Source organism: Pieris brassicae, chromosome 5 (assembly GCF_905147105.1).
Source record: "Pieris brassicae chromosome 5, ilPieBrab1.1, whole genome shotgun sequence".
In the NCBI taxonomy this organism is placed as follows: domain Eukaryota; kingdom Metazoa; phylum Arthropoda; class Insecta; order Lepidoptera; family Pieridae; genus Pieris; species Pieris brassicae.
This window is the reverse complement of record NC_059669.1, coordinates 13,714,038-13,736,103: the sequence shown is the minus strand read 5'-3', so window position 1 is coordinate 13,736,103 and position 22,066 is coordinate 13,714,038. Positions and strand designations below refer to the sequence as shown.

Genomic DNA, 22,066 nt, shown 5'->3' with positions numbered 1-22,066 from the left:
CTAGGAATATGTCTAGGGATAGGGTCTTAATTTTGCAAAATATGACGATATTACATAGTCCAGCAGTTTCTACGACTTTAAAAAATAGCCTAATTTGATATTTATACGTTATTAAATTAATATCAATAATAATGTTTCATGCAAATGTTCATTAATTGAATAATAATTTTGTCGATTTTTAAAAACTCAAGAAGGAAGATCTTTTAATGTTTTTGGTAAATTATTTTAGACCTTGAATTCCATACAAAATGTATTTTTTCCTATACAAATCCAGATAAATTTTTGGTATAGCTAATTTCAGCCCCATCTACTTCGAAAGATGTCTATTTCCGTTGGCTTAAAAATATTTATGGTTTTGTTTGAGAGAATTTACAATTAGTGACGAACTACAAAGATGTTTTATAGAAAGTCTTAATACAATCCAGACGCTAATAGTTCGTCTTGATTGTTCTCATGACTATTGTTCAATTGTGGCTCTGACACATCTTCCGGTCCGTTAATATAATAATAGATCGGACATAAGCTGTACTTGATCAAACAGGACGGCAGGATTTTAATGAATCAGAACTGTTTTTCGAATATTAACGTTTATTTCACTATTATAAAATATATAAAAAATCAACCTTTTTCGATTTGCAAACAAAAGTGGTGCTCTGGGGTTTTAGTGGATATGCACAGTAGCCATGCATCATCAGTAGGATCTTAAGGAAGGCGTAAGCGCATATTACTTCGAAAAAACCTGGCTTTAGCGACGACACATCCCTGAGATCGTTGGAACTTTGGTTAATTGGCCAATCAAATCGAACCTTAAAACACCTCTATTATTATTTTAGCAAATTTCATCACTTGGCACTGATGTACCATGCATAAACGTGGTGGCGCATGCTCTTTAATCCCATAGATATCATATGAAACATCATGAATTTGTGAAATAAATGAAACATGGTACAAGTTTTTGGTTTTACCCTAACCTAATGTAATTCACTGGGAAATGAGAGAACATCATTTACATGTAGTATTATTAGCGACAGATTTACCGAAACTTTGAATACACAAATTGTCATTTCTATCTTGGGCGTGTTTAACACTCGCTCGTATTATATGGTGAAGAACAACGTCATCAAAAATCATCATGTGTCAGTCACAGAAGGCTGATCAAGTACTTTGTTTTTTTAAAAAACAAATACAAATACAAAAAGATGCATACCTAAAGTAAAAACCAAGGGTTGTAACGACACTGATTTTTTAAGCTAAATATCCAAATTTATGAAATCAGATGTGCCAATCTTACCATAAAAGAAAAAAATTGAATTTGGAACCTTTTAGTTGTTATATAAAATCATCAATTATTAATGCATTTTTCCCAGCATTTATGTTACCTTGTGTAAAACAAAAAACAGGGCGATTAAAAAGAGTGGCGGAGAGTATATTGCCAGTTCTTCTCTTCCGTTTTAGGCCCTTGATTTGAGAACTGGCATTAAATGTGAAATTTGAAGCATTTAATATGTACTTATTTTTTGACGTTCATAAGTGTATAGTGTGTTACATGCATAAATGATTTTGACCTTGACTATATTTTAAGGGTGTAAATCGGCTATGTTTTCTGTGTGTTCTTTTGTAGTATTGATAAAAACCAGTGCCGTTACAGCCATTTTAGGTCTGGGCGCATGATTTCTGGTCTATTTCGTGATCATTTGTCTTTTTTAAAATTAGATGATGAGCCTTCTGTACTAGACACACGCTTTAGTTAGACATAGTAACCCAAATCTTTTTAATTTATTGTTGTTTTTTATCAAACTGTAATTCATCACTTTGCTCTACTGTCAATTGTATTCGCATCGTACGCGATATAGGGATTTCATTCACACCTTTTACTAAAAGTTATCATACAGATCCTTAACTTTTTTGAAAATATTCCATAACCTATGTTCCTCTGGGATAACTTAGGATACTAATGATGAAAGTATTTTTCAAATCGATCCACTTGTTTTGAAGCCTATTACACCAACAAACAATTATTTCCTTTCTTTCTTTATGATATTAGTGTCGATGTGTTTTGAAGTTTGATCTACTTAAGTTTATGCAAATTGATTCGTCACCGTTAAGTGGAAGCCTAACAAGGTCGAGCACAGATCAATTCAAGCAGTTTTAAATTAAATTTAAGAATACTACTGTGCTTTTCATTTATATTTTATAGACTAAGTTTTGCGACTGTATTAGTGTTGATGTAATAGAACGTTCCTTCTATAACTATATATATTTTGTAGATTGCAACTTAGAGATTGCCAAATAACTATTTTGGTACAAAAATCTATTTTTGTATTATTGCTTAATATATTATAAATTAACGAAAAGTGTAGAAAATAGCTAAACCACTTTGGTGCCTTAAAGGCTACACCACAGTACACATTTTAAATTCCTTATAAATAACTGAATTAAAAACTACAATAAATACAAAAACCGTAACGAAAGACATTACAACAAACAGAGGTAAAAAATACGTTTTTATACCTTTTGTATAATATTAAGTAGTATTCCTTATTTAACGTTTTACGTTCTACTTTACATTCAACGCGTTATTGATGCGTCCTGCAATGATAAGGAACATTACTTAATAAACTAACCATTTGGCCTAGGCTCTGACTGCAGCGCCATGTGCAAAAGCTGTTTCAGCGTATAGGAATCAATCACCCTCGTAGTCCTGGAATTCGTAGAAGTGGCTAACGTACATAAATCCTCGGAACAGTGAGGTCGCTCCGTGAAGTCTGTGAGGTGCCCAGGAAACTTCTGCGCTTCTGGGAGGACCGAAGTTTCGGAACGGAACTAATGGAAGTCTAACGAAAACAGAGTCCATTAACCATTAACCGCTTAATAATAAATTTTAGGTCAACTAGTCAATATAACTTACTGATTCGTTTATTCTATGAATTTACTGAGTCACAAGGAAGCCACGTGAACGTCATCTCTTTTTATGACTCAGCAAAGGCTTTCTTATTTATGTAGAATTTGCATTGCTCAAACATACAAATGAAGTTTGTATTGTTTATCTGTTCATCAAAATTATTAAGAGTTTAGAATTTATTTGTGTTTTGTTTATGTTGATCTAGCGGCGTCAGCATGCGGCTCTCACCCTTGAGGCCGTAGGTTCGATACCTGGCTTTGCACCAAGGTATATTCTGCCTATATGCGTTTAAATACTCGTTCGTACTGTTAATATAGCCCTGTGAATCTATATCTTATGAATAATTATTTTAATAAGAGTTCAGTGTTTCCTGAACCCTTGTTTCGCTTTCTCTCATCTCTCGATGGGAAATGCTGTCTTAACATAACTTAGTATAGTGTCCGGTATAAGGTACTTACAGTAAAGAAAAACAGAGGCATTAGACTCAAAAAGTCGACGGCTATAGTTAGCCCATATTATGTCTCAAATAGCTATTAGAGGGATCTACCATCTTGTTATTATATAATATAGATAATTTCTTTAATTGAGTTTAAAAAAGGAGGTATTCGGTTCGAGTTGTATGTGATTTCCTTAGGCCTGCCGTGTGCTAAATTTTGTAATTGTATTGCCTACCAATTTACTGGAAACTCAAACTCATCAGAAAATATAAATTTAATCATTTTTAATTTAGAGAACATGAGAAGTTCCATTAACATTCAGTAGATATGGGTACCCACGTATTTCTGGAAATGCATAATTTGTGGTACCTAGGTAAATTACCACGGGCTACTGCCACCTTTGTCTTCCCTTTAATAGAGACTATAAGTAGCGTTATTGGACACTTACTTATGATAACAATCCTTTTTAGTAAATTAGGTTAGACTTAAATTACTTATTAGTCTTAAGTTAGGCTAGATCGTAATGTTCCATGATGTCGTAGTAAAGACACATGTATATAAAAAAATCGAATATTGATCAATTGCTGACACGACTCACGTGTGTTCCAAAATGTTAATAGCTGAAGGTGCGCAATACACCAACAGCTCACTAAAATAATATTATATATGTGTGAGGTGTAAGTAGTATTTAAGATATCGTCTTTGAACAATAAATCAGATTTGAATATTGCTCTGTCGTATTCTTTTCTGGCTTCCTCTCAAAGTGGCGAAGACTACTTCAAGCCCTTAATTATCGTGGTGAGCCTGCCCGAGCTTTGAGATAATTCCACCACCTCGAACCTTTAATCCTATCCGTAGGGCTCCGTCTGTTACCTTAGGTCTCTTGGTGCAGACATCCCGTACTTATTTATATATTCACTATTTATGTGTTAGGGTACATCTGTAGGGCTTAGGGATCCGTAGGGTTGTTAGGTTCTTACATCTCACCCTCTCATATATTTAGTTATCTAGTGCAGCTCATACACAATACATATACTATACATATACTCCTGACATTCAATACATATTTATTAAACACACATATCACTAGCTAGCAAGCTGTACAATGGGTAAAATCCAGGGTAAATGTTGGTTGTAAGGATAATGTCCTAGGAAGTGGACGAGTATAGCGACTGCGGAAAAGTTGCTGCTTTAGCATAGGACAAGACACGCTTCACGTAGAAAAGAAAAAGAAGGTTAACAGGCATTTAGATTTTTTTAAATCCTCAGCCTTTAGTGAAGTTACGTAGGGTGTTAAGGCAAATAAATATTTAGATATAAACAAGTAATTAGTAAGTAATTCTTGATTAACTAGTAAGACATATTTATTGTGCAATTGATCACGAATGGTCGAATAAATCTTCTGGTTTTTCTTCTTTCTTCTTGGTTTGAAATTCGACCGTCGTTATAGAGCGAGCCGGGAGGTGCAGATGCATTATCTTCTCTAAGCATTTTACTGTGATTGACGTTTCCTTTTCACTGAAAAAAAAACAGCCATTAAAGAAGTCTACCAAATAGCGATAGCAGTTAAAAGCTAGAGAGTACTGGTGCTGGTCTGGTATACAATACTTTTTATAACATATAGACGTGAATATAGGAATGTATTATAAAAACGGGGATGATATGTTTGTAATGTTGGAAGGAAGGAAACAGTAAGTGGTATATGGCAGACAGCAATGGCGGGATTTAGATTTGGACGCCTTTGCTAAAAAACGGCATACTTAAAAAGAATGATATAGAAATATACATGTGTTTAAGTGTAAATGCATCTCAAATATAAGACTATTATTATTTTGAGCAAATACAAAACTGAGACCACAAATGAACACAAATCGACCAGAAATCATAGAAAATTAATATATAAGTAGAAGTTTCTATGAAAAACTTGAAACGTGCCTCATAGGCTTAATAAATCTTAACGGGAGAATAAATAAGCTTCAAAGTCGATATAATAGAACTGTATAAAATCGTATTGGTAAACGAATTCTTGACGGTACTGTCGTATTGGCCTTAGCAACAAAATTTAATGATAGTCTCACTTCCTAGACCAGCATAAAAGCTGGCTCAGACGCAGAGCAGGTGGAAAAGAGTGGCTTTTCTTCAACTTTGATTTTGTGCCCTTCAGTGTAGAGACATTTGGGTGAGCTTAAGTGCACAGGCGCCAAACAAATATTTAAGTTGGCGCCAAGAGTAGCAAAGGCTCTCCTAGCTCAACAAATAAGTATCGAGGAAATGTTGGCACAATTAACAGGGACCAAACTTTAAATTTATTTTATTTTATTTATCCATTTTCAATTATTATTCATATGCAGGTAAAGAATATTGAAAAGTACCTATTATAAAGTATCAACACAGTCGTATTTCTGGGTGTCAAAAACCCAACATGTTTCACCGAAGTCTGGAAGAATGATTTCGTCTCGTTCACTTGTATCCTTATGGAGTCCCTCGGGACAAACTTCGATACTTGTCCTAATGCATAGAACATTGGTTGTTTGTAGAATTCTTGACGCAAAGCATTTACAATTATTGGTGAGTCGACGAAGTTTAGCTCCCAATTCGGACCTCCAATTAAGTCCAAACACAGGTTCCAATCGATCCAACCGACCAGGTTGTGGTTAAGGTCCTGAAATAATCACATTATTAAATAATACCGCATTTGGAAGCCTTTGGTTTATGTAAATACTACACATTTAATAAAACAATAAACACTACAGTTTCTAAAAGTACATTTGTTTTTATTAATATCTTTACAAAACCACAAAAAACCTCTTAAAATCTCTAGTATCTTCGCGAGTTAAAAAAACTAACAGCTGAAACTTATTTAATGATTAAACTTATACAAAGATAAAGTATCTTGAGAAAATGTCTTAAATTTATATAATAGAGAACATTAAAATATAAAAAGATATTTAACATTTTTACGACCTAGCGCAACAACCTTTTTTAGGTCTGCATCTGTTTCGTGATATAGGCAAGTGCCTATTAGAAAAAAACAAATGAGGTGATCAGACTGCTATGTTCTGTGCTTGAAATACGCCGTCGACTCTAAAGCGAGCCGGTTTTTTCGCACAATAGTTTCCTTCACTGTTCGAGCGAGTGTTAAATATGCATATATAAAGTCCATTGGCCGGGGATCGAACCCACGACGGGATGAGCGTCGCACTATGCCACTTGCCACTGCTCTGGCATCATTATACGTCTTTTGATATAATTAACCTTACCTCTAGTATATCACTAATGTAGCTTTCCGCTCGATCCCAAGAGCCTAAAAGCACTTTTGGTTGCCAAGGAAACGCCCCTAAAATTTAAGATTAATTAAAATTTTATTTAATTTTTCATCATTCATCAATCGTTAATTAACGCGCCTTAGCGTTCTGTTGCATTTTAAAAAATGAAGTTGTTCGTCATGAACATAATTCCATTTCCACTTCCATCCACAAACCTGGCTCCAGAAGATAAACCACTATTTCTATGAAAATTATATTCGTTTTTACAACAAACTCCCGAGTGAAATAGAGAATTATCACTGAATAAATTCAAACCTCTCGTTAAACGTAAATTAATCAATAAATTTGACGATTATTTAAATGATCCTAATCCTTGTGATTGATTTGCTACAGTATAAACTATTTGTATGACTCAAAACTTGACAATTCCTTGACTTGAAAACTATTCGTAAATGTAAATTGAGAATCAATTGAATATCTATTTATCTACATGAATAAAGTTATTTTGAGTTTGAGTTTGAACAAGAGATTTTTATATTTACAACAATATTATTAACCTAATTAATATAGCAGTGAGTCTATAAAATAGCTACGATTTTTTCTTCTTCCGTACACGAATTGTGGTATTGTTATAATTAACTAACTGACCTTTAAATGCTCTCAAGCGTTATTTAAAATTGTTATTGAGAATGGTTTGCTGTTCCGTGTATGTACTATAAATTGCTATATCTACGTGCCTTATATTTAGATGTATGTATTGTACGTGCCTTATAAATGATGTTAGTGACATCCTCAGATAATTGAACATTTGCAGTGTATTTTCTCAAATCTTCATAGAGTTTGAGAAAAACACCGCTTTGGCTTACAAATACAAATGGATTTACCCATATATTTTAGTTTTTTCGTTCAATTTTTTTGCGACGCTGGTAATAATATAAAAATAGTGCAGTCATTTCCACGTCTATTTCTGACTGTCGAGACAGAACTGAATGCATTGGTGACGCAGGGACGCTAGACGTAGCCATGGCAACGTCGCCATGGCATCTCGGTGAGATATGGCGCTTATTGATAAATAAATAACGGGACACTTATTACTTTGAATAAATTATCTATTCACTTGAGACAGGATAACAATATCAATTAACCATTAGACTCAAGAACCGCTTCTCATGAAGCCCATACACCGTATGTGTTATAAATAAATATTTTAATATCGCAATACAGCGAGGAAATGCTGCGAGTGTTAAAGGTACACTGCCAAATGTGTTTTAATTTTCTTTTTATTATTTAGTTAGTATGAAGGTTAAGAAAATTGTAAATACTGTTGATTGTTATGATTACTAATAATAAATAGATATGGTTTTGTTTATTAATAATCATTTACATATTAAAAAAGGGGAGAAAATTTCATTTAACTGCAGTCAAAATCTGTTATAACGACATCGACATCGATCATCGATACGTCTTCGGCTGTTACTAATATCACCAATATCTTGTTCTAAACGATTGTCGTCGTCAATGGTCTTGACTTAAATTAATGTAAATTTACCTTCACTGGCTTCAGTGGCCAGAATAAACTTATCCGGATAATATTTCGTTACGAAATTGAATATTGATGCTGGGGTTATCCTGTCATTGTAGAAGTGAACACCAATTCCATCTATAATGTCCAAAGCTTTGGGGTGTTTGTGTAACATCTGAAAATACCTGCTTATAGCTTATTTGTACTTGAATTATAGATTCGTTATGAGTTATCGTAAAATAAAGTATATATTTTCTTGAATTTTTGGAAAGTATTTTATCAACACGGATTAAATTTATTTATCGTTTAAATGTATTAAGCATCTTAACACTCGAAATACCATAATAAGTCTATGTATGCAAGAATATATTATAATAATTGGTTAATAAACATACAAAAATCTATACAAATAATAATGAATCGCAAAATATGTTGCTAAGCTCACAACTCGAAGACGGGTGGACTGATTTTTTTAAAATTATTCCTTGAAGTCTGAGGAATATTTTTATGGAGAGAATAATTGTGCGGAATACGTCAAAACCGCCTCCACTGGGTAGCAACGAAAATTTTTCCATATGTTAGTATGTAGCTACTAAAAAGGTAGGGAAAGTAAAAATCATTTTAGGGCGAAACGAAGATCGCAAGGGTAGTTATTGACATATTACTTTGTAACTTATTTCCGTTTCTAACACCAAGCCACCCTTCAAATGATGACATTAAAACCGTCAGTTCGAGTCTCGGCAAACATACCTGACGCACAGCAGAACTTCGGCAAACCCAATAGTAACCTGAACGTGTTGTGATAATGAATACGGAGCGTATTCATCGCCTTCTGGGCAATCAGCTAAGTGCAAGCTTGCCAGCATTACCCCTTACGGCGAACGATCTTCTCTCTCTTTCTCCAGTTCACGGCGTGATACAAATATATACGGTTAATATTGTAAAAGTTTATTTAATTGAAATAACTCACCATATTAAAGAAAAATGGTATTGTGAAGCGCTGGTCGTCACATGTAAGAATTTTTACATTTTTGTATTTCGAGTTACGAATCGTTGGGCCCAAGTGATTTACTATCCATTTGCCCTAAAATAAAGTTTAGGGTATAAGACTTCCTTATAATATAAGGCTACCTTCCTGCTTTGTTTTTCCTGGATCCTATCCCGGTTAAACAATAATTGTTTTCTCTTGTCTTTTTAAATATAATTTGTTTTAAGTGTATGTAAGTATTGTAAATATATTTATAAATTGTATATTGTAATCGTGAATGTATATTTTTACAACATTTAGTTTATCACTTCCATATAAAACGTTTAATTTAAGCTATCATGATTGTCCAAATTTAGGCGTGTTTTACTGTAATGCTTTAACTCTCAAATACATGCACACACACACCCATTCACACACACTTAATATCTCGTGAGACTTGTGTTTGATTAGTTGTAACACTAAACCTACTTTTTCTCCAAAAGCTTTTAAATATGTACATGTACAACTGACTAATTGTTATCTTGTTACCGACAACACAGAGACTCCCAAGTGTGGGGACTAGCAATATATGCATTTTGCCTATTTGTCATGAATAAACTTTTTATTATTTATTATGCATATGCATCACCTTTGCTGTAATAAAAAATATGTGAATTTGTAACTACGTACCAACTCATTTACAGTCCATCCAAGGGAGTTGAAACTCGCTAAATTAAAAACGCCATTGATTGGTTCATTAGTGGTAGTAATTGCCCAAATCGGTATTCCCTCAGCCTCGTACTCTTCTAAAAACCTGTAAGTAATGCTTTTAGTTAAATCTTACTTCTATATAAATATCTTTCATAGTACATAAATGTACTTGAGTAATCTGCCAGCAGATTTAGATGTGCCAATGGAGATGTATGATACACTTATATAGTACTAACTTCTTGTAGAATAATATTAAACTAATACATTTAATTTACTTCGTCTAAAATAAATAGTAGGAAATCAAAAGTACTATTAACAAAATATATGAAGTGCACGGTACGGTCATCGTGTTACTCTAAATAGTAAAGGATTTTATTTTTACTCTATATAAACCACTTGCGTACAACAACATAATATCAGAAATAATAATGTTAATAGCTATGAAACGAATAAATGCTGTAACAATTACAGTCGAAGAGAGTGCCGACGTCTGGATATACTCTCGGGGCGTAACTCCGACTATGAACTAGGAAATCGTTACGCTTATAATACTAAGAAAGCCTGAGTGAGCAAAATGCACAGCCTTGGCTCGTACATAAAGAATAAAGTAGGCTAAAAATTACATTAATCAATATAATAAAACTTTCTTAAATGGTTACAAACACGAATTAATAGGTATATCATTTACATAACTCGAGTGCTATTAGGCAATCGTGGCTAGCAATTAAATTATATTTTTTTTAAATTATATGATATAATGGTAATCCTATAATTAGAATCTATTGAAATTATCGTAAGGCAATTTCTTTTATCCAATTGTTTTCAAGAACTAATATAATTGAGTTTTTCTTTTTCATTTCTTACATTCAAATCAATTAAGTAACTAAAGTTCCTTCACTCAAAAAATACGAGTATACGACATTTGTCAAATTTATACACGTGTCTTTTAAACGGCTACTTAAAAATGTTAATTATTTAATAATAGTGGCGCCATCTATGTGTCAGCCTACGAACTTTTCATCCCACCACATATTGCTTAATCACGCGCAGCTTTTCACTTGCAGGACCATTATAGTACCTATATATCCTTATAAATTTATTGAGTTGATCATGAAGTATAATGTACAATATGTAAGAAATACAACTGTTACACGAAAATTACCTGAAATGATAATCAGCGTATGTCTGGTAGTATTTTTCCTTTAAACGGCTAAAACCAGTAAACGCGTTGTTCGTTTTCATCCAGGGTGGCGGTGACCAAGTGGTACTAACTATGTGTATAGGTACGTTTGATGTGTTCTGAATTGCCCATAACATAGGAATCTGAGGGATACATATGTTGCAGTATGAGTTTATTAAAAACAACCTTATTTTAAGTGTTAGTATATACACCTATAATATGAACATATAGAGTAATAGTATAAAGTATTTTATGAGTCGTATACTAGTTTCCGATTATTTAATCAACAAAAAAATGTACTAATCAAGTGTAAAATGACATATTAGTTAACAGTAGTATCACGATACAACCAAAATAACAACAAAAATACAAACAAAAGCAATTTTACGTTTCTGTAAGTTATCAAACTAGTGAAAACAATGAAAAAGTGATTCCGATCGAAAAGACATCGAATCTATTTTCGAATTGTTTCTCTTAAGAATCAAATTGTCCCTGTGGGGCCTGGGCCCCACGTTGGGAAACAGTGAGTTATATCGAAATAAGATATAGTAAAAAAGCAAGTTAGTCTCAGTATCTTCATTTAGAAGTACATTTGGTCCGTTGCAAATTCTTGATAGTTAGCTAGCCTAGCTCTTTTCAGAAACTCAGAAGCTTTCTGGGCACTTCGCAGGCTTAGCGGAGCTACCTCACTGCTCCGAGGACCAATCGAAATTAGGTACAAACACTAGTTATTAAACTCGGCATCGCTAAGAAATTCCAACATAGACCGCCTATTTCCGCCTACTTAATTCCGCCGCCACCGCCTAATTAATTCAAGAGTCGGGTGTAAAGTACCATCACTTTTCCGACATGGGTTTATTTGCCGGCGTCGCAATAATGGCAAGTAATACTGACTAACCAATAAATAAATCATTTTATGGTAATACGGTTGAACTATTGTAATATTTTAGTAATAAAGTACACCTTGTAATTATAGTCTTCATGAGCCAAGTGGAAGTTGGTGAGATTAACGTCATCTAACGGAAGTTCATTGTAAGCGTATTTCCGGGTTGAGAAGTCTGTTCCTCCTATTGGTACTCTAGCCATATTGTACTCGATGCCTTCTTCAGAATAGTATGATCTATAAAGATAATTTAATTAGATATATAGAAAACACTTGTACTTTAAGCTTAACGTTTTTAATCAATACATTATATTAAATCATAGTTTGGGTAGCAATCATTTCCAGAAATTTTGGATTAACTATCGAGGAAGACTAAAGAGTATAATATGTTGCCGCCAACTAGCTTAGTAAGCAGTTCAAATAACAGCCTAGGTTTTTAACTTAACAGCGCCGTTTAACTGGCGATATGAAAAAAATACAGCCGTAGTGTTTGTAACAACTTTTAATAAGGTGGCTGGCTAATGCTTAGGTCATTCGTACGTTAGAATGAGGCAGGAACAAAAAAGATGAAACATCTGACATAAAAAAATATTTCTTTAAAAACTACGTTACTTCTCTCAGTCACAGCTAAATTCACAGTTTGAAATTTTAATATTTACAGTTTGGGGAGTTTCGTTTCGAGTTTAGAGTGGTAGAACGCGGACGGTGTCGAACAGGGAAGCAGCTGCTTCTCCTTCTAACTAAAGGGAAGGGATTCTTAATAAGTCAAAACACTGGCCGAAGCTCGAAGGCCCTAGTGGCTGATGTCGAAATGTTGGGTATATCCTAGCGTCGGAAAAACTTTACCTGTTTTAGGGTACGTTATTGTACTGATTTGTTGCCGAAGATTGTAAGCGCTATGCGATTAAATTAGCAAATTATTGTATATATAAGAAATACAACATAATTTAAAAATGAATTTAAAAATTAATCCCAAAATATGCTGCTAAGCGCAAAACTCGAATACGGCCGGAGTAAATTTATTTATTTCTTGATCTCTGAGGAAGGTCCATAAAATGTAAGCAAAAACTGGAATAATAATAATAAACGTACAGGAGGTGATGGTGATGTTAAGTGATACCACCGCCCATGGACACTATATCAGAGGGCTCGCGAGTGTTTTGCCGGAGAATTGGTACGCTCTTTTCTCGAAGGTCTCTTAGTCGAATTGGTTTGGAAATACTTCAGTGGGCAGCTGGTTACACCTAGTGGTGGTGGTTCGCGAGGGCAGTTTATGACTTGACTTAATCTTATATAACCCTAGGGGTTGTGGGCGTGGCAGTTTATAGAACTTAGTAACTTGCTGCCAGTCTTAGACATTTGAGTAGCTCACACCATATGCATACATAAATCTTATACATGAACATTAGTTATTGTAAAATAAATGTGTGTATTAGCTTCAAATGTTCTAAAAAGTAAATTTACTTGATCATATAATACTGTAGAGCGGGTTCAAGACTCTTCCAGTTAATTCCCGCGGCGTCAGTGACCGCTCCACCGAAGCCTTCTATCCTTTGGTATGACACTGATGGATCCACATCTAAGTGGATTTCGGAACATTTTATACAATTTTTGTCACCTGAAAATAGAAGGTTTATATATATAGGTATAGATAGTATGATGAGTTAATTGTGGGGATTAGCATTGAACCGACAGTTTAAATATAATACCGGGGGGTTTAAGATTGAACAACGGACGTAATAACATTAAATCAAATTCGAAAATCGTTTATTCATATAGGTAACACAATGTACACTTATGAATGTCAAAAAAAAAGAAATATACTTTAAATTCACTGCCAGTTCTCAAATCAAGGGCGTAGAACGGAAGAAAAGAACTGGCAATAAACTCTCCGCCACTCTTTTTAATCGCCAAGTTAGTTTTTTGTATTACATAACGTTTGTAAGGAGCCTAGCATTACACCATGTTCCACATGACATCAGCAGGAGGCATTGTGAAATAGGAGAACGCCTTCTCGTGGGAACAACACGCAAATAACTAACATCACCGCTTACACGAATTCAAGTCCGACCAGTCAGCACAAGTAGCACCTGTTCACGAGTATCACGCAGCCAGCCAGCCGCCGACGCTGGACATAAAGTATTATGTCGCGTAAATACTTTATAGGTAACACTGATTTAAGTTCAGTGGCGGATTTTGAATGGATTTGTTCAAATATATGTTAAATGAAACTTTGTTCGAAGCTAGATAACAACTGATTTTTAAAATATCAGCGTAGAACTAACTTAAAACTAGGGGTACATGGGTTACAACGCTAACAACACCTAACGTCGTTATTATAAGGTGATACTTCAATACAAGTTCAGTCCTCTCTTTTTAAACATTATCGGAAACAAGAATGTTGTATTACAATTTATGAGTATGGAAAAAAACTAAAGGCTTCAAGAGTGCGATCATTGCTTACATTTTGTTTATGCTTCTAAAATATATAAATGTCACTCAACTAACGTTAACTATGTTAGCTAAAACTGTCTAATGTAATTAATAACTTCGATACAATACTATCGAATTTTATACAAATAAAGTGGTAAATACAAGCAGTTGACTATTCATATTCAGTCGCTTGTCTTATAAGAACGTATTCGGTTCTCTATTTTTACACCTATAACTAAAAATATCAGTCGGACTAATATGGAACTGCTTGTGACCTTCTGTTTGAAAGCATTACAAATGTTTGAGTTCACGTGAAACTTCAATAAGGCACAAAGTAGACAGTTTTGCGTCTATTATAATTTGATAAGTTCAGATCTCACTGACTATCTGTGAATTGAACGCAGTTCGCGTTATACGCCATTACCTTTATCAACTAATGCGTGAAGATCATTGGATATACGTGAGGTTACTGAAGTACTGTACTTACTGGCATTTAGAAAGCTGTGCACCTCTTTTTTAAAACGCAACCCGTCCTGAAATTATATTTTTAACATTAACTCTTTATATTATACTTTCACATCTTAAAATAATGTACTGCGAACACTAGAAATTGTGATATTTCCGAAGTTAATAGTTTCATTTATTAATCAACACATGGCGTTGTGCCCCGTATGAGTATGTGTCGCAGCCAACTAGCTTAATTAGCCGTTCATTCAACCGGCCTGAATGATATTCAGACATTAGATCAAACAGCAAATTACATAATTATTCTTTTCATTTCAAATTAGTTTAATTCCAATCTGACAATAAACGACCGCAAACAACAATTTGTTGATGTTTTCAAAAGCTTTATGAAATATGGTATGGAAGAATTTCTTATTCTCCTTTTTTATTGTTAGTCATACGAATATGATCGTACGAATGGCCTAAGCCGATCAATTTATGAAATGTGTGTTGCTGAAACAAATGCTACATCTGAATATAATACGCCGCTAGTAAAACATAGTTTTTTTAGTAAGAAGCTTTGTAGTAATGATTAAACAGATAACTAAGCTGGCTGCGACATATGCACCATAAAATATATATAGGGCTTTATTTGATATGAATATTGAATTTTTTTGTAGAAGATTTCATAGTGTTTTATTGTAATATAAGTGTCCCTCTCTTTGATTAATAATATCGTATCGTTTAATACGTGGTGTGCCATTTCGTACAAAGCGTTGTTAATGCCGAGATCATGTACGCAAGATAATTAAACAGTCTGTCTATTATGCGTAAGCGCATAATGATGTGTGTGGTGAAAAATCGTATTTACTCATTTTATTTGTAAGTGTCAACACTGACGACACTATGTTACGTCTAAAAGCATAGTATAAAAACTGCACCTAAAAGTATACGTGATACACGAACGAGACATTAACCATAGAACTTGTTGTTATAGTTATTGTGTAGCCTACCAAACAGGATTAGTCAGTCTGTGGCCGAGTATCTAAACCGCATGGGATTGTTCATTATCCCCTTTCTTAAAAAGGAAATTTATTTACTTAAGCTACGTCTGGTGCGATAGGTCTCCCGCCAGGAAGGAGTTTTATTTTATTTTATAGGACCCCCCTACCAACCAAGCGATTAGGCAGATCTTTGGAAATTCTTAGTTCCTTGCATGTTTATTTCTTGTCACATGTGTAACAGTTTTTAATTTTAAGTTACAATTCAAGTGTGTATATTCTCCCCTTTCTAGGGAAATCAATTATATGTAGGTTTATTATTTATTAACGAGTTTACGGGTTTTAGTACAGTATTTATTTAAAACAACTGATAATGTCATAATCCTTGTATCTTTATTTTTATTATAGCTACAGGTATGTTTGTCGTTGTCTGGTTTTATATATTTTGTGCTGTCATGTTTTGTATCACATTTCTTATTAGTAAAACTTTTTGTGGACAACCAATGTATTTATTTTATGTCTTAACTTAAGTTTATTTCTTACTGTATGGTAGTATCTGTTTTGTTTCCAAATAAATAAATTTATAATATATTTGATATATAAACTCTTTAGCAAGAGCAACTTTATATTACTGAATGAAATCTAAAATCCTTCTCTTCATATAAAATAATCTCACCTTTGAAGAACTATACGTGATATAGCCGTCTGTTGGTGGTTCCCTTATAAAGTCATCACAGTATGTAGAGTTGCAAACACAAACTATGGATTCCCCTAATATGTGCTTCACTGCACATGGCTTATCTAAAAACGAAGATTTTATTAATAAGAAATATCACATAATAAATAAATATATCAGTGGCGATTCAATCTTTTCAGGTGTGGACCTCAAATGTCTGTATACGTTTCAGAATAATTTGTCTATTTAATAGGCAAGTAGGTGATCAGCCTCCTGTACCTGACACTCGCCGACTTTTTGGGTCTGGCAAGCCGGTTTTCTTTTCCTTCACTGATTGATTAAATGTTGAATGCGCATATAGAAAGAAAGTCCATTGGTGCATATTGGATCGAACCTACGATCACAGGGATGAGAGCCGCACACTGAAGCTACTAAACCAATACTGCTCTGCTAATAATGATAATTTAATGTTCAATTTCTCTGAGCATTCTTTGATTTATCTGGGTTAACAAGACCAAATTTACGTTCAAAAGTTGATATCTTAATAACGCCATTTGCAATTGAATTGTCTTAAAAATAAAGAATAATACTAAATTAGTTAATAGCTTTGACACGAGATAATGAAGTTTAATTTTACTTGAGTCTAAATTCTTTAATAACGTAAACAATAATAATGATTTTAGTTGTTGAAACTTAACCAAAATTTGTACAATTCTAAACATATTTTAACATTAAGTTTAAGTTGAATTATTCTAATAACTTAATGTTTGGTTAAGTCTCAATCGATATTGAGCTGTCCTAGAAGAGAACCGGCACGCAGCGTCGTGGTTATGATAACTATAATTCTTATTTGCGCGTTATTTTATTAATTCACAAAAATTTAAGTGACAAAAAAAGTAATGTATCACTGCTGCAAATCCCCGTGAGCAAAAGCCACAAGCAAGCTAAAATAGTCAATAATAAAAAGAAATGTATATATATTACGTTTGATAACGACACGATCGTGGCAATAAAATGATATTAAAAGATTTATTGATCTTACCTGAGTTAGTTTTAACTATACACGATATGAATATAAACGAAAATATTATTTTTGTCATCATTTTATAAACAGTTATTATTTGTGCTATTTTATAAAGACGTCGTTACATAACGAAGTGTTATTGCTGTTTGGGACAATTGACCATATACAGTATACTATTAAACGGAGTTCTAAACCCGTCTTTCTTAGGCCAATACAATGTGATAGGGATAGACAGTGGCATGTTATCAGAGTCAAAGGTCGCGTTAGGCGTTTTGCAAGTGGAGCAACTAAGTCACTGGCAACTAGCTGATTTATATCGTTTGAACTGACATACGTGCAAGCGAGTTGTGGTGATCGGCGAAATGCAAAAAGAGTGAGTACTGCTGTGTCGATATCCATCACCATTGGTTGAGCATCTTAGCTATCAATTGCTAATATATATATATATATATATATGATCAATGAGAATTAAATGTGCTGCAAAAATATATTGTCTAGGTTAGGTAAGGTTGAACTCAAATCAAAACTACCGCCAGAGAGGAACATTAAATTTTGCTTTAAGTAACTAGGCTTGGTGAAGAATAAGAAGAAGTATGATGAGCTGCCCGCCAACCTCTAGTAGTGGAGAGGCACTACAAGAAGAAGAACTAGGAATTGTTAGTACATTACATACTGCGGGGTCTTTATGGCTGTTGTAAATCTATCTGTGTGTGCAAGAACTTACTGACCAAATGTGTTTTGTGTTCTAGAAACTTAAGGTTCTAAACTAATTTGGCGTATAGCAGCATCAATTATGGAGAATCTCGAGAACTGAACTGACATTTCGAGGTGTCCAGGGCAGACTACACCATGCAGCTGGTAATCAAGGTTCAGTTTCAGTCAAGGAAACACTAATAAAAATAATACACATTTCAAGATTACATAGATGATAACAATGTGTAGGGACTAATGCCGGTATAAGATATTGACATGAATAAGTGTACATATTGTACCTAGATGAATAAATGACATTTTGATTTTGATTTTATATAATAAATACAGAGACACCACAGATTGATGTATAATTGTAATATGTACTTAAAAAAATTAAAGGGGCCTGATCTTATGTTGCTTCACTTGTAAAGTGCCTTCTGGTACAGTTAATATAGTACATATCTCTTCAGTAACTCGAGTAGCATCCGCTAATTCCAAGCAATGTTAATGACGATCCGATTTTTTTATTTGAATTTCATTTCAAAGGCCGGTTATACACATACAACGCGAGTGTACATGGGCGGTATCACTTAAAAGCCACCTGTATGTTCTGTAAAAAAATATACATTGCTATATTCGCTAATGTCATTTTTTCAAACAAAACTGGAAGGACAACGCGATATAAACTTATTTGAAGGCATTAGGTATTGTATTTATTTATTTACAAAAAAAACATTCACTATTCTTGCAGTACTGAACTGATAACATAATGTCGAAAAAAAAACATAAGATACACGGTATCGCTACTGTCAACTCACTCTACGAACATAATATGTATAACGATGTCTATAGGGTCGGAGAAGGCATTCAGTAGGCAACGTATATGTTGACGGGGATCTGCAACAGACTGGTTTTGGCCACTTATTCATTTAGAACACTTATCCCAAGTATCGAACTTATGAAGAGGAACACATTTGGAGCCTAGAAGACTGAACACCTAGCCTTTACACAGTGGATGCCTGGAAGAGATCGCTCAAAGCTATAAGGCCGCCAGTTGCCCTTTCTATTTAATTATGTCATTGTTTTATATTTTTGTACATGCAACGGAGTGTTAATAAATAAATAAAATATATATTTGTGATAATAAAGTTACAACTTGGGGTTAGTAAATTCCACTAAAACCTGTTTTAAAAGTCAAATGTTTAATTATGTCAACTATATTAGTATATTTTATCACCAAAATTCAAATCTTTAAGAAGAAAGGAGCAGAACGGAAAAAGCTGAAGTTCGCCTTTGTCGGTTACGACGCACAGATGGACGGGATTACGAGAAGATATTTTATCTTTTAATATAGTTTATACATATATTATATTATACACATAGTTTCGTCATTTATGTAGTACAAAGATAGACTTATGCAATACGATAATTTGAACAGATCGATATTTTTATGCACTTTCTGTACTGCACGTATTGTATACTTACCGTATATCTCGAACAAACGATTTTACGAATTTTCACTTTTAGATTTGATGTATTTTTTATTTTTCTTCTTGGCTAAGCTAGCTCAAGGAATGTTTACTTTTCATTTATGTACGTAAATATATATTTTTTAGAAAATGTCACTAGGGACATTAGCTAGGGCCAACCTTTTGCTATACCTACTGTAAAGTCGTTTTTGCGTCTAGGTACTACAAGTGGACAAAGTAAAAATAAACTGTTTTGCAAAAAATCGAGCACCTATAGAGTTTGCAGTTGATCAAATTAAATATAATAGTCTGGCTTATTCTGCATACTTAGAATTGTGTAAATTAATACGCGTGAAGTGAATTGAATTGTAAAGGCAAGTTTTCTTTAATTTCTGATGAAATGTGGAAAAACCGATATTAACGTACAATAAGAAGTGGTCGGCAATAACGACAAAAAGGTTTTTTTTTTTTAAATTAAATAAAGTTACAAATGTGAAAACCTAATAACGTATGGTTAAAGTTTTGTCAAAAACGCAAATCTCATCTAAAGATTGCATAGGTCCCAGGTAGTTCACTGCATTGTTAAATTTAGTTTGTTATTATTAAACCTTTCGAAACATTAGAACTATGTTTATCTATTTTATAAGTTTTTAAAAAAGTAAAACGGCTTTAAAAATGTGTCTAGTTATAAGTTTGTTACATTCCAGGAAATAATGTACACTGGATATGTAGTATACATTAATGAAATAAAGAATCTTTGAAAGTGAAAATTGAATATCATATGTTCTCAACTGGCCAAAATACAGCTTGAATTAATACGTTTTGAGGAATACGTATGTACATATACACAATAATACACTTCTGCAATGCCACTAGTTAGAGACCTAAAACTGGAGTGCCCTATGATAAATTTAAAACTAAATTTCTAATTTCAGTGAGCGGACGGACGTGGCGAAACTTGTTGTATATAGTTAATTCTGTTGAGTCGTGCGCCGGCTCAGGTACCGCGCAAGCGAGATCGCATGTTATTGCCTTTATATTCGCACGCGACTACCTCAGCCGGCCCGCGGCGATCAGACCGCTTTCGCACTCCGTATTTGATAGCTGATATAAATTTTGGTAAGGTTATTATTTGCGTTGAGGACTTATCACTCCGCTTAATTTTATTTCTTTTGCTGTGCCATTCTTCTACAAATTCTTTTACTCCTTCTTGTTTATACTTCTGTGACGTGTTCAATAAACTTTCTATTTTTGTGCACTCGGATTTTCTTATTACATCCAATTTACATCGTCTCACCCCTATAAAGCCATCATGTTCTGTGGAGAAGGTTGCACTGACTTTACTCAGAACAGAACATTCAAGACATGCTCAAATAGATTGGTGTCACAATTTCGAGCTTGTCAAGCCAATCTAAACGACGGATCACAACTTCTAGCTTATTATAGACCCTTTCTTGGAAAAGGGTTTATAGTATAAATATAGGATATATGTTCTACATATAATTATATTTAAAAAATGGCGTATTATGGCGATGTTAGGTTCATGTCAAGCAATGGCATTGGGTTGCTAAAAAAATACATAAATTTTGACTAAGATTTTATTTGATAGAAATACAATGTCAAAAAGAGTAAGGGAATTCCACTGAAACAATGGAATTGGCTTCCAAAAACACCGTCACTTGTTTCGATCCAAACATAATAGCGGCATTCTGTGCTTCGTCACTGAAAAGAATATTAAAAAACTTTTTTTATCCGTATTTATTATATTGTAGTGAATATAAGTGTAAGTGCGGTATCTCGGACACACGAACTGTATCTAAACATTATAGAACATTAAGACTGTTAATGAACATTACCTTAGTTTCATTCATTAGTATTGTAGAAAATTAAGTCAACATAATATTACTTATTAATAATTATTGTATTGGCCAGATTTTGTAAATTATGGAAAGTCGCACTTTTGAATTTATGAATAAAATACATTATTTATGTTGTGACGTGACGTACAGAGGAAATTTCCATTTACAATATTCTATCTTCATAAAATACTTTTTATAAGTTCTATTTAATGTATTTACGTTCATTAAAGACATTTATTTCAATTTGAATGATACAAAACAAGTGTAGACCTATTGGCTTCAGCGTTCGACGCTCGTCCCTGAGGTCGTAGGTTCGATCCCCGGCTGTGCACCAATGGAGTTTCTTTCTATGTGCGCATTTAACATTCGCTCGAACGATGAAGGAAAATATCGTGAGGAAACCGACTTGCCTTAGACCCAAAAAGTCGACAGCGTGTGTCAGGCACAGAAGGCTGATCACCTACTTGCCTATTCGATTAACAAATGATCATCAAACAGATACAGAAATCTGAGGCCCAGACTTAAACATGTTATAGCGCCATTGATTTATTTTTATTTTAAGATAATTGAATTTGGAATGAAACTTCTCTTGGGTAATA

General features: G+C 33.7%; 1 protein-coding gene across 1 annotated transcript; it reads right to left on the bottom strand.

Annotated features, from left to right (window-relative positions):
* Positions 1–4,667: 4,667 nt before the first annotated feature.
* Positions 4,668–17,586, bottom strand: LOC123709935 (lysosomal acid glucosylceramidase-like). Its single transcript, XM_045661561.1, has 12 exons — positions 17,465–17,586; positions 16,423–16,547; positions 14,789–14,834; positions 13,333–13,486; positions 11,949–12,105; positions 10,968–11,128; positions 9,785–9,908; positions 9,098–9,211; positions 8,155–8,302; positions 6,600–6,676; positions 5,712–6,001; positions 4,668–4,857 (listed from the first exon to the last, which is right to left on the bottom strand). The coding sequence occupies exons 1-12, from the start codon at positions 17,523–17,525 to the stop codon at positions 4,719–4,721; spliced, it is 1,596 nt and encodes a 531-aa protein (XP_045517517.1). The 5' UTR covers positions 17,526–17,586; the 3' UTR covers positions 4,668–4,718.
* Positions 17,587–22,066: the final 4,480 nt, after the last annotated feature.

Coding starts and splice junctions, on each gene's coding strand:
- LOC123709935 (XM_045661561.1), bottom strand. CDS start 17,525: ATGATGACAAAAATAATATTTTCGTTTATATTCATATCGTGTATAGTT. Junction 14,835..16,422: donor TCACGTATAGTTCTTCAAAG/GTGAGATTATTT, acceptor ATATAATTTCAG/GACGGGTTGCGTTTTAAAAA. Junction 6,677..8,154: donor GGCCACTGAAGCCAGTGAAG/GTAAATTTACAT, acceptor CTTAAATTTTAG/GGGCGTTTCCTTGGCAACCA.